Below are 13284 nucleotides of genomic sequence, written 5' to 3'. Positions count from 1 at the left end.
ACGTTTGTTTATGAGCAACTTGGAGAGTTCTAACAAATCATTCAAAAGAAAACACAGATGTTGGGCCCGTAACAAACATGTTCTATCAGCATCACAGATTAGAAGTGAGCTGGATTACTCCTTGAAGGAAATTACCTGTATATGTACAAACTTGTTAAATGCAGGTTCAATTGCTATGATTACAAGTAAATGTTTTCTGATTTCAAGTACACGAATTTGACACAAGCTGATAGAGTCTCATAAAAGCACTTAATGAACACCTGCATGATGAATCTTACTTTTCCTGCTTCACCCTCTAACATTTGAGTTCTTTTACATTTGAATTGTTGGAACTCAAAACTGAAAGCCCCTCTCCAGCATGTATTCTAACACCTGCTGATTGAGGCCCATTCAAATCGCCCTTATTAAATTTCTATGAATACCTCTCCTTCACCGGCGCTGCTGCAACCACCTCAACCTGAAAGACTTCTGTCTGACTCCATAACTTCCTACATACCTCCCTCTGCTTTTAAAATAAACCCAGAGATAAAAGTTAGGGTTTTTTTGCAGACTCATACTTTTATGTTTCTTATTGAGAAACATCAGTCAGCCACTTAATTCTTACTTCGGAATCAGTCTTAATCTGCACCCTCATATCTGATGGCCACGCTTCACTTTAACAGTGAAATCTTGAAATCTCAATTTCATATCTGTAAATCTCAGTTTCATATCCATAAGGGAAAGACAACATTATTATAGCTCAGAAACAGTGCATTTAAACATTTAAATAATACAACATCACCACAACATCCACAGAAAAAATGCTTAGAAAGGCTGAAGAACATGCTACTGCCAAAAATATTGTACTTCATATTTAATATACCAAGTGATATTTTGTGCTACGCAAGAACCCATTTCAGAGATCCACTTTGTCGAGGACAAGGAGAAACGAACTACAGACAGCACCCTCTTCATGCACAGGAATTGGAAGACTTACATTTTGCATAGGATGATGTTAGTTTATACATCAAACCTGGTGCATTCTAAAGTCTAGCATTTGCTCATGTGACATACAATAGTAGTTTGGTTCAAAGGTCATTTCTGCAAATTCAAGCACTCTGATCCACTAAAGTCACAGCAGTTTCTGAAATGCAACATGTTAACAAGACAAAAAAAAGGCACTGACACTTACAGGATTGTTTTAACTGCTCATCTGCCTTTTGAGGATAAATTGGGTGCCATGAATAGTCTATCGTAAATACAACACTCGGGACGGTCCAGCATTCAACCCATCCAGCCCTTTCAAAGAGAAAGATCACATTTTTATTTGAAATATAATAATTTAATTAAGTACTTTTCATGAGCATCATCAAAAACCTCAAAATAAGTCAATCTTTAGAGCCAATACAAAGACATAAACGTATATCACAATACAACTCACTCTTCTTGAGTAATGTTCCTCCATTTGGGTTTGCCTGTTTTCTGACCATTCTGACATTCAGCTGATACACAAGATTCAGGACCTATTTTATTGGGCTGACAATCTTTCACCAACATAAAAAGGGAATATTTACTAGGATGACAATCTGGTAGATACAAATGAAGATCAACATCTTCTCCCTAAAAATCAAACATCAGTAACAGAAAAGTTAATTTACATTTGCTTTATGAGTAATGCTTATGCTATTTTTATGCTTATATGCACCATCATCATCACTTGATGGGCAAAGTGAGGCAAGAAATCTCCATTTTCTCACTACTGCTGACCACAGCTCACAATAATTTCTAATATCCAAGAGCTCAGAAGTTCTGACCTGTTACAAGTCCTGAAACTTGCACAGAACACCACACCATAGCCATCTATAAAAGACAGGGGCATGGCTTTTGCAGATTCTTGTTTTTTTTGTGGTTCAAGCTATACTGCAAAAGTTCTGTAACTTGACCAAGGCTACCCCAAACATCCCTACCAAACCACATTCTTGGAAGAAAAAAAATCAGATAAGACATTGCTTTCTCTGCTATCAAATCATGTAAAATTACCAACATCACTGTCAACTAGTCTTTTATTTTTAGTAGCAGTAGACTGCTTCTATTTTAGGGAAGACAAGCAGTACAGTCTTCCAAGAATTAGCTGTGCTTGTTAAAAACATTTCATCATCATTTTACAGAAACCCTTTAACAATCTGGAAGATTGTTTTCCACAATAGTTTTGGGGTACCCATTTCTTTTGGGGTTTTATCTTTTAATACACATCAGATTTTAGCATTTTCTAAATATGCAAAATACATAAATATCTATATAGATACACAAAATCTAAGTAAATATAACCAATATGCACACCAAATGTGTGTATTATGCATGGATGAAGCGCAAGTGTATATTTTTAATTGCATTTTTATTTGTGTTTGCATATGTATATATAAATTAAACAGTCCCTGGATGCTTCAGATAAGCAACATTTACTAATGAGTTACTTAAAGAAAAATTCTATGAGTCAGAAGTGAGTCATTTTCTTTCAGGAAAGAGTCTATCCAAAGTTTCCTGACTGAGGGAGAAAACGTAGAGACACCGTCTCACATTCAGAAGACGCAAGACAGATGATGGGTGAAGAACTTACCCTTAAAGAGAATCTAGTATTACATGTGGTTGGAACAAAGTCAGTGAAAGGCAGAGAGAAAACTATGTTCAGTGTTTCTCCACAAGCTGCTAGATAAACTGGAAAAAACAAATTAAAAGATGTCCAAATTAGTCCCTATTTTGCTCTTAGACAAATTAGCAAACAGACAGGTAAAAAGCATGAAAATATATTCCAGAACTCAAGAAAAGGAAACTGTCATTTTAACTACTGTGTACTTAGAATGACAGCTACTAAATTATTCTCAAAGTATTTACTTTCCACAGCTTGTCCTTTATAGAGAGACAGTGTTCTTAGCACAAGGAAATAGCAGCACACAGTAAAAACAACTGCAACTAATATCTTAAGAGTGACTTTATTGCTTCACACAGCAGTTTTTGAACAAGAAGACGCATGCTGAGAGTTCCTCAAGCTTCTGATGAAGTAGTAAGCCTGATTTTTAATTAAACATGACTTCATGATTTTTAATCCACCATCTTTCTTTTACAGTGAAATTATACAATTCTAGTTCAGTGTGAACCACTGAAATAGATATAAACTGAATTGCACATTAAACAGCTCTGGTTTTCTGAAAAGTACCTCTTAGTTTTGTTTAGCATTAGCATTTTGTTAGCATTTTGTTTAGCTTCCTTATCTCCTATTCTGAAATGAACAGGAAACAGACATTTCTAATTATATGAAGTACAAATGGCATTTTTCCAACATTACTTAAAAAAAAACTACTCCCAAATGATTAGTGAATGTATGTCACAACCTCAGGGCTGCTCTCTGCAAACTGCTGTACTAAATCAAAGATTCAAAAGGTCTTGAAAAATGAATGATAAAACATGATCTAGAATGGCACTCTCCCCCAAAATGGTACACATCTGTACAAAATCAGACCTTATAACACTTCCAGGATGGTTTATGCACATCAGCTTTAACAAAATGGGTAGTTATCACTGAACACATTTTTATTCTATAACTGTCATCGTTCTTGTACTATCTCTAGATACAGTCAATATTTCATATGTATTTTTGGTAATATGTACTCTTCTTCCAAATATAAAGGGATCTCACCATTTTCTTGTTGTTTGGTGGAACAGTCAATCCAATTATGTTGATTTGCTGCCCAAATCATTTCAAACTGATGAAACATAACTTTGAAGTTCCACATGTAAGGAACAAATGAAAAAATATCGGGTGCGCTATCACTGGACCAGTCTTGGATCAAATCTAAACCCACCAAAAATAATAAAAGACAAATTAGTAGCAATCAGGTGACAGATTTCCTCTTTTGACCTTTTGGCTTTTTTTGGTAACTCCAGACTGTGCTCATTTACAGAAGAAAGAAAATGAGAATAGCTATTCCACAAACAGTTGCTGTGAACCCACCTCCCACTTCTCACCTGTTTTTTTAAGTTGGAAAGGCATCAGTCTAAATTCTCCAGTGCAAGAGCAAAGTTACAAACTGAACTAGAAGCATTGGACTACCAAATGCTTTCCTTTGGTTCTCCACTCTGAATGTGTACATAGGTAATGATTTCTAAAGCAGCAAAACAGTGTTGTAGAAGCTTCACCTAGATGGATGAACTACTGCGGCGCTATACAGGTAATTGCTCCAGTCTCAATAGGAGGATAACTTTATTAGCATGGCACTATGCCTGCACTAATTAATCTTTCTTCCCACAAGGGCTAATTAGTGGGGCTTTCTGCCACATTGGTGGGGCTTTCTTTCCATTCCTGAAGCTGGATCTTTCAGCAACAGTTTGGTGATGCTGTATCACATTGTACTGCCATGTGTGTATGTATTCTTTAGCACAGCCAAAATTATAAGGAGCAAATGACTTTCTCTCACCATCTGTCAGCCACATGGACACAACCTAAAGTCTGAGTAGTTGAAAATCAGTCAGCCAAATCAGTCTCTCAGAGAGAGAGAGAGAGATCAGAGAAATCAACATCCAAATTTTTGATTAAAAAACCCACTGATCAAACCAAAAGCCCTGACAGACATAAATTCATTAGGAATTTAAAATCATTTAGCGTAACAGCAGACCCAATTCAGTTGAGATGACAGAAAACGTAATTATTTGGTTTCTCTACTGAAATACAAGAATTTCATGTACTTGGACACTTGCAGGCAACAGAAAACACCAGGAACTTGTTCTACAGATATTTGTTGTGTTGAATATGTGGAATCAGAGTACCTAATCTTGCACATTTTTCTAAACTCTGACAAGTCATTGTAAAAAAAATATTTACTTTTATAGGTAACTTATTTAGTAAAGGTCTTACCTGCAAAGAAGCTTTTCTGAGCAAAGATAAAATGATAGGTTGCTTTATAAACCTCGAGTTCACATTGCCATGTCTGTGGCATGTTCCATATCCGTGGATAGCTGGCATTTATGTGAAACTGTGAACAAGATATTAAAGCATCAGAGTTACTTGAAAAGATGACAATGCTTGACCCTGTAGCTCAGCAGTGTTCGCATACATACTCTGCTGAATAATTAAAACTGTTTTCCTGCTGGGATGAACAGAAGGGCTCTCCAGTTCCTTAATAATTTAATCTCTCTCTCTTTCTGTGTTTGAAGGTCAAGTGATAGCATATTCATTTATTTGGAAAGCTATACTACAAACTTCTGATATATCTATGGCAGTAGATGTACCAAGTAATTTAGAAACCAAAGTTTTCATTGAAAGTATCACTTTTCACAATATACTCAAGATAAAATCCTTCACTATAATAATATTTTTCAAGCATTTATATGATATTCAACTTTAAACATTAAAAACACCACTCACATAAGGTCATTTGAAAACCAGTGGGAAAGGTAATCTACAGAAATACAGTATCGTACAAGTGAAATGCTAGGCAAACAAAAGAGTAATGCAGCATTACATCTGTACCCCAGAGTTTAAAGTTTTAAGTACTCATGCACACAGACTCTGTAGCACAGATATAAAGGGTAATCATTTACACTGGTAAAGCCTACATTAACATATAGGTTCATAGCAAATGAGGTCAGATTTATAAATGGAAGTCAAATCTCCCCATTGTTTTCCAAATACCACTTAACTTGGTATATAAATTATGTAAGTCAAAGTTACACACATGTAGAGTTATGTGCAAATGTATCCTTTCATGTCAGATTCTTGCAAAACATGTTCTAAAGGCATATTTCTGTATTAAGAACCTGAAGAACTGTTCCACAGACAAATAAATGTATTCTTTATTAGAAGTTTTGTGTGTCTTAATGCAAACTTACAGCTAACATTTCAGCTTCTAAGAGAGTCCGGTACTGCATACTGCTGGTGGCATCAACATGTAGAAGCTGTCCTTTAATTGTGGGTGAATAGCCTAGCAAACAAAACATATAAAATGTAATTATTCAGACATAAGAGTTCCACAAACAGCAAAGTAATTTTCATCAGTGATTTTAGCAGTCCACTAACAAACAAAAAATAACGCAGTGGATATTATTACTGTAATAATACTCTACTGTTTGTCAGTTAGGAGCTTAAAATGTTCTATCTCCATGTGGGAGAAACATCTTAAATCATCTTGCTGAAGCTGGAAATGCTCAAGTTCTGGAGATCTTGGTTCAAGTTGCAGCATAAAACTCAAGTATGCCAGAAAGAATCATGAGAACAATTTAGCAAAGGACTTGAAACCAGCCAAAAGAAAAAGGAAGAGTAAATGCAAGCAATATACAATATTTGCCTCCACCTTGGATTTTGGAGGTTTCTTTTGTATAAATAAACCTTTTTTAAACTAGTTCATCCTACTCAGGAAATTTTCCTGCTTTGGGTTGACAATATATCCATAAACTGCTTCAATCCACACCGCAATCCATGGTTAAATTGTCTACCAGCTACTAGGATTCTGTGTTCCCTAACCCAGATAAAACATGAAAGTAACTTTACGACTGCACACATACTTTATTATTTTGAAATAAAATGCATAAGGAAAAACTTTTTGTTCCTTTACATAAGAATATACATCTCTCATAATCACAGAGAAAAAAAAAACACTACAAGGCATTCACATGGGAATTCAGATAATTGTAAAGGAAAAACAGTAGGAAAACAAATGAAGCTTCATCTTAACTCACCGTTTTCACCAACTGTCATGGGAATATTTATTTCCAGATAGGATCCTGCACCAACATTTACATGTACAGCATTAGTTTCCTGCATTGGAAGACAGGAAAAAAAGTCCAAACATCATTTCTAGGCTCGCCTATCAGTCAATGTACTTTATGCCCCTGGCTATCATCATCCACACCTGGATTAAGGTATCTGATGACTGAAATCTTTCTTGCCTTCCAAAAAATTGTTACTGAACTATGTATGTGCACTGACACCAAGTAACACCATAAAACAACACTGACTTAAGTCCACCAATAGAAACAGTACAAGACATCCTGACCCACAGCCTAAGAACGCAGATGAATGTGTATTTTCAACACTACACTTTCTAACTCTTTCAGTCACAACAACTAAGTCCTAAGACAAGTGAAAACATGCACAACCAAGATGCCAAGTTTCATCACAGCAGACAAGGTATTTTCTAGCTAAGTTTTTCACCATTTACCCTGTTTTTGGTAAAAAGCAAATCAATAGTGGCATCTGCAATAATATTCATCCGCAGCTCAAAAGCGAGAATCTGTCTTGGTTTCCCAGGCTGAGCAATTTCCGAGACTTTCATAACTTGGTAGTCTGGTGGGAAGAAAAACTTCCATAAACAGTCCCTAGTGGGGAAGAAAGGAAAAAAAGAGTTGGTTTTATTCACAGGAAAAATATAGAAGTATTTATACATACTTATTCATCTGTTTGATTTACAATTCTTTTCCAGTTAGCTGAGTCTTTAGACAACCACTGGATGTGGTAAGAAAGAATATTTGTTTAAAATCTTCATCATGGGAGACTTCCAACTCCTCATTGTAATCTCTAAAAGTTTTGATGACAAAAAGTGATTTTTAGATAAAAACTGTAAGTGGACAGACCATAAATGATTTAGAACAAAAATATTTTTATTTAGATGGCAAACAAGATGATTTTCTTTTTATTCCTAATCTTTGGTTTACAAAGCTGCTTCAAAAACGTTGTAGGAAGTAATCTGTTTATGCTTTGGTTTGTGCATAAATAATTGATGCAATGTCTACAAATAAACAAAATACATAACTTCAGGACTTCAGAAAGGGAAGAAAACATAGCCTAATTTCTGCAGACTCACATCTGAACATGCAACTATGTGAAATAAAATCCAGAGCATACCCTATATTGGACTCAAGGGGGTGAAGTAAGGCACACAATGCATAATAGCTAAATCTTGGGGAAACCCAAGACTTTATGACATGATATATTAAAGATCAGTAATTATAGAAGCCTTTGTATGAATTCAGAGTACAATGTTCACAGAACTCCTACAGATCTGTGCTTCTAAAATGTTCAGACTCTTTCCAAAATTCTCTCTTGTATCCATAGCACAACACAAGAGTGTTCCCAGGTACATATGCAAGAGCCCTACAGACTCTGCATAGGCACCATGCTGCCTTCTACTTAGCCAGTTAAAATTAGGAAAAGCACAATATCATAGAGTGAGCTGTATTGGTAGTATTAAAAATATCATTTATGATGCACTGTCTTAATGTTCCCAGCAAAGTTCTGCTCTGAAAATCAGCATTTTCTCTTAAATTCTCTAAGATAATGTCATATCTAATGACTACTCTTTGGTCTGCTATGCTCACACTCCTAAGAGACAGTTAATCATAACAGTTTCACAGGAGAATTAATGGAGGTCAAGAAAAGTATCAACCTGTAATTAATAGGGGAGAAAAAAGTGGAAGTGTAGAGTATGTCACTTTTACTTAATAGCCCTTTACTCTCTTAACAATCCTCTTGTGAATCCTATTGTGGCCACCAAAAATACTCGTGGGAATGTGCCAAGGGCTAAGGGAGGAATAGAAGTAGAGCTCTGGCTGATTATTTTGTCACTAAGATACCCTGGTAATAAACACTTTGGAGATCACATGAAGCAGCTGACTCTCCTAAGCAGGGATAAATAATTCCCCTGTAATTATTTCCATAGCCAGACTTGTACTTCCATAATGTTTCCTCATTAACATGTAGTGTATTCCCAACCAGGAGCTAATAAACATGTGATGACTCTAAAGGAGCCAATGAAAGGGTTAAACCCTTAGGTACATAACACTTAATAAATAGTAAAACTACTTTGTTCACAAAGTGTTTTAAAATCCACTCAGTGATCCTAAATTTGGAAGGTGAACCAGAGAAACAACAAAGACTTTACTAATCTTAAACCATTGTGGCAGGACTCTTAGACTGCCTAGCCCACCCCACACAGATGAGAAGTTTGAGACATCACACACTGGAAACTTTAGAACCTTTTCTCAATAATAACAGCTATTAAAGATTCAAACTCAACAAGCAGATCATGGTAATACCTCTGGCGGTCAGCCCAAGGTCCATAGTTGAAATCTGTCCCTTTCCCACAAACAATGTCCAAACCCCAACATGGTGGCAGATCCTGCAATTTGCTGTCTTCATTGTTTGCTTCTCCATCATTACTCTCCTCTGCCTCCTCTGGCACAAGACCTATATTACATAATATAATAAACAAATTATAAAAGGAAGCTGCTTCAAATTAGCATGAAAAATATTTGCTAAGCACAAGACAATTCAAGTGTCCTGATGTCAGTTTTATTTGAGACCATTACAGCATATAAATGTCAAGCTACAATTCAATTCAGGCTCTTGGTGGAAGGGCAAGTATATCGTCAGAAGGCCTGAAGATTTGCTGAAGCACTGCTTGATGAGGTCAGAGAAATGGTGACATACAGAGCAAGTTTAAATATGCAGCTTGAAATTTCACTCCCTTAGAAATAACAGACACATGAACTCTCTCCCATTGGTTTCATTGATTTTTTTTTCTTTCATTTGCAGGAAAAATAACTTGCAAGCATTTGGAAGTGTGCTTATGAATGCTTTTAGTAACTCCGAAACACGAGCATAGAGAATTTTCAGCTGCTAAGAGAATAAATTCTCCATTACCTCCAGACAACTAAATTAACAAAAAAGCCCCACATCCCTTGAAATTTCATCTTTGTATTAGGAGAAGGTACCTGGTTCATCCATGTAGTAATAGATATCAACATCATTGGACTGCATTACAACAAAACCTTCACCCATCAGCCTTGGTGGTCTGTAAAGGAAAAGAGTGCAAAGAGAAAAAGCTAAAAAGCAATGCATTGAAATTAACCTCTAGGAATACAAGTAATTTAAAATGGAAAATATTAACCATAGTGAAAGAGATTACATAGGTCAGGTTCACTTGCAGCTTGCAAGCAGTACATATTTAACCATGAAATCATTAATAAAACTGCTGTCCCTACTGAGCAAGCCAACACTGGAGACAAGGTGCATGTGGAACCCATCCAGGACCCAAGTTTCTTGCAATCCCAAAGCACCAGTTCCATCTGTCTATACTGGTCTCACCACCTGGCTGACTGCAGGCTGCCTGCAACAGCCACAGCTACCTTGTCTACCGAGTGTGTCTTGCCACAGTACTAGAAGGGTGGACATCACTGAAGTGCCAAAGCCAAAACAGTCTGTCCAAATGCAGCTCTTTGTAAGCTAAACCTGAAGTGCAAGTTCCAACTTCAGTTCCTCTCTTCTGCTCCCTATCACAGTGTGATTCCTGGTGTATCTGCTACCTCAAACCATCATCTTCTGAACATAAATGCTAAGAATACCCAAGTCTATTTGGTCTCAAGTCTCCTATGAAAAAGGCATATGTCATATTGCTAGGCTAGGACTACTCTGTTTTGCAAAAATAATGCTTTATCACTACATTGTTGTTGTCATTTTTTTACATTAAGTTACTTAAATAACTTAAAAGTTGCTTAAAAGCATGAAGATAGCAGGTTCATCTCCACAAAGACACTTGTCAGGTATTACAAACCACAACCAGATACCAAAGTTTTACTTTCAGTATTTCTTTCCATCAAGAGTTCCTTTCTCCTTGTCCTATATCAGTCTTTCTCCTGCTAATTGTTTTCTTACTAAAATAGCACTCTAAACCAAAGGGACAAGACATCTCCAGTAATTAGACCATTACTTGGGGAAAAAAAAAGTCTGCTCTTCCCTAATAACATCTCTCTCAATATAAAAGAATCTAAGTGATAAAACTAATACCTTGAAACATTTCCTAATATCATTATGTTGGTGTATTACAATCCCTTACTTACAGTGTCACCACATGTTAAACTACATACAATTACATTTTATAATAGTTACAAAATTGTAACATATTTATAATTTATGGAGTAATTTCATAATCTATAGAAAATAAAATCCAATTTTATAGAAAATTCTGGTTTTACTAGAAAATACATTTTTGCCACTTCTCAGTTACGTCTTCAAATTCCCTGATCTTAACAAAAATAAAGAAATTCCAGTGACAGAAGCACAGTCTCTTAGAAGAACACTGCTCATTTTACCACAGCTTAAACACAGCAAAAATTTGGAAAATATGTAAGGCAGATGTAGATCCCATCTACTGCCAAACGTTCTTCAAAAGCAACAGAGCAGGAACCTTAAAATCAAGTTTACTTCGGCGGTTAAGACAGCAGTGAAAGATTAAATACTTCTATTCACTTCTAATGTTCCAATTATTTCTTTTTTCTCTTTAAAAGAGATCTGGCCTCCTCAGTTGACAGACCAAGCTGTGAACAAAATTGTTCAGTGGTTCAGGAACAGAAGTAGGAAGGAAAGCATTTAGAGAATATATAAATAGCAGTTCATGGGAAGAGCTCAGTTTATTTTGCCAGACTCTTTGAATATGCATAGATAAGTCGGCAAGAGTGGAAAGCACACCAGAGCACAGCACCATGAGTTAGTTACTGCAGTCTCTCAAAGCATACCAAGAGGGGCTCAAAGGAAGTCATAATTTGGATTTAAGACTAATATATATTTTTCTTAAAAGGGATGAATTCCATTAGCGTTCATCGCACAACCATGCAAAAAAGACAACAGTATTGCTGCTTTTAGCTGTCCTCTCAAAGGGCACACGGAACTACCTCTGCAGGAAATGGGAGAAGGTCAACCTATTGAGGCCACCTCACCATTCAGCAGGAATAGTGACACCTTGCCAGATGTAACTGACCCAAGTGGTAGAAGCCTAGACATCCCACCATAGGCCATTTGCAAAACAGTGTAGATAATGACAATGAATCATAATGGGATTATCATTGTCATTAAAAAGTATTTCCTAACATGCATCCTAAGCTTCACTCTGAGCCTGCTCTGCCATGGTCTAGTTAATTGGGTAGAGCTGGGTGCTAGGTTGGACTGGATGATCGAGGAGGTCTCTTCCAACCTGGTTGATTCTATCACTCTATGATTCTAAACTCATTCTGCTTTTGATTTTCTGCACAATTTCTTTTTTCCCTTGCATTTTGGAGGATCTGTTTCAAAAATGTGATGGAGGTGCTGAGATGCCTGTCTGTCATATAACATGATCATTTCCAAGGGGGGGCGGGTTTGATGCTTGTAATGATTAGTCAGTCTGCTACAAATTTCACAAGTCACTTAGTTGGTTTTATACATGCATTGCCTGCAGGAGTTTCTGAAAGTTAAGACACTCAGCTTAATTTTTAAGTCAAAAAAGCCTAAGAGGACAGGCTCTAAAGATTCAAATACTCTCAGTTTCCAGTGAACTGGGTCATTTGTTGAATCTACCCAGTAAATTAGGGCACATGTTTTCTGCACATATGCCATCATTCAGCCATCAGAGGCTGCAGGGATGGTAACAGCATCAAAAGAAAATACTTAACGGAAACAGTGGGGAAAGCTAATAGTTTGAGCATATTAATCCTATTTTGTTTTAATCTTGTTTGGTTTCAGCATGAATTGGAGAAATTTCCTTTGTCATCATGTTGGAAGTGTAAGGTTCTGTATTCATCCACAGAATGTTCTTTGAAAACATATAAAGGCATATTATAGACAGCAGAATTTGGCTGAAAAAAAGCCAATTAAGGTACAGTCAGACGATAACTCATAATTCATTCTCTGAACATTGTTGCTTAGGAGGTATAAAATAGGTGTAATCATTTTACCTACACACATTTACACAATTATCCAAGGATAGCATACATTTAGTTTTTACTGAGCGAACAATGCCTGTGTAAGACTGCAATTTAGCAGTTTTGTCCAAATTTAATTATCACAGAATTACTGAGGCCAGAATAGACCTCTGAGATCATGCCCATCCTGTGACTTAACACCACCACATCTACCAGACCATGTCACTGTAGGTGCCACATCCAATCCTTCCTTAAACACCTCCAGGTACAGTGACTTCACTGCCTCCCTAGGCAGTCCATTCCAGTGTCTAATTACCCTCTCCATGAGGAAGTGCTTCCTAATGTCCAACCTAAACCTCCCCGGCACAGCTTCAGGCCATGTCCTCTTGTCACAAATTGCTTCAGCACTGGAATATATATAATATTGTAAGCCTTCAGGAAGATAATGCAGCAAATTCTGGCTGTGATGGTCACGCCATGTCAATCAAGAACGTTAGTCTAGTATGCACATAAATGTCCTGCTGGTTTAAGTGTAATAAAACAAAAATCCTAATGTCAAATCATTTAACTCAAGCACCCCTT

The 13284-nt window shown here is 36.5% G+C and overlaps 1 protein-coding gene across 11 annotated transcripts in view; it reads right to left on the bottom strand.

Moving 5' to 3' along the window:
- Nucleotides 1-13284, bottom strand: part of BLTP1 (bridge-like lipid transfer protein family member 1) — a 115321-nt gene that overhangs the window by 79954 nt on the left and 22083 nt on the right. For all 11 annotated transcript variants that reach the window (XM_064149935.1, XM_064149924.1, XM_064149925.1 and 8 more), the window contains exons 9-18: nt 9742-9821; nt 9064-9214; nt 7191-7347; nt 6709-6787; nt 5863-5954; nt 4889-5006; nt 3674-3829; nt 2597-2694; nt 1421-1599; nt 1172-1278 (exon numbers count right to left, since the gene is read on the bottom strand). In XM_064149935.1, the coding sequence (XP_064006005.1) occupies nt 1172-1278; nt 1421-1599; nt 2597-2694; nt 3674-3829; nt 4889-5006; nt 5863-5954; nt 6709-6787; nt 7191-7347; nt 9064-9214; nt 9742-9821 (1217 nt within the window). The remainder of the gene's footprint in view (nt 1-1171; nt 1279-1420; nt 1600-2596; nt 2695-3673; nt 3830-4888; nt 5007-5862; nt 5955-6708; nt 6788-7190; nt 7348-9063; nt 9215-9741; nt 9822-13284) is intronic.

The sequence above is a fragment of the Pogoniulus pusillus genome, chromosome 10 (assembly GCF_015220805.1).
Source record: "Pogoniulus pusillus isolate bPogPus1 chromosome 10, bPogPus1.pri, whole genome shotgun sequence".
NCBI classification, from domain to species: Eukaryota; Metazoa; Chordata; class Aves; order Piciformes; family Lybiidae; genus Pogoniulus; species Pogoniulus pusillus.
The sequence above is the reverse complement of the archived record's forward strand: the minus strand, read 5'-3'. Positions and strand labels throughout refer to the sequence as shown.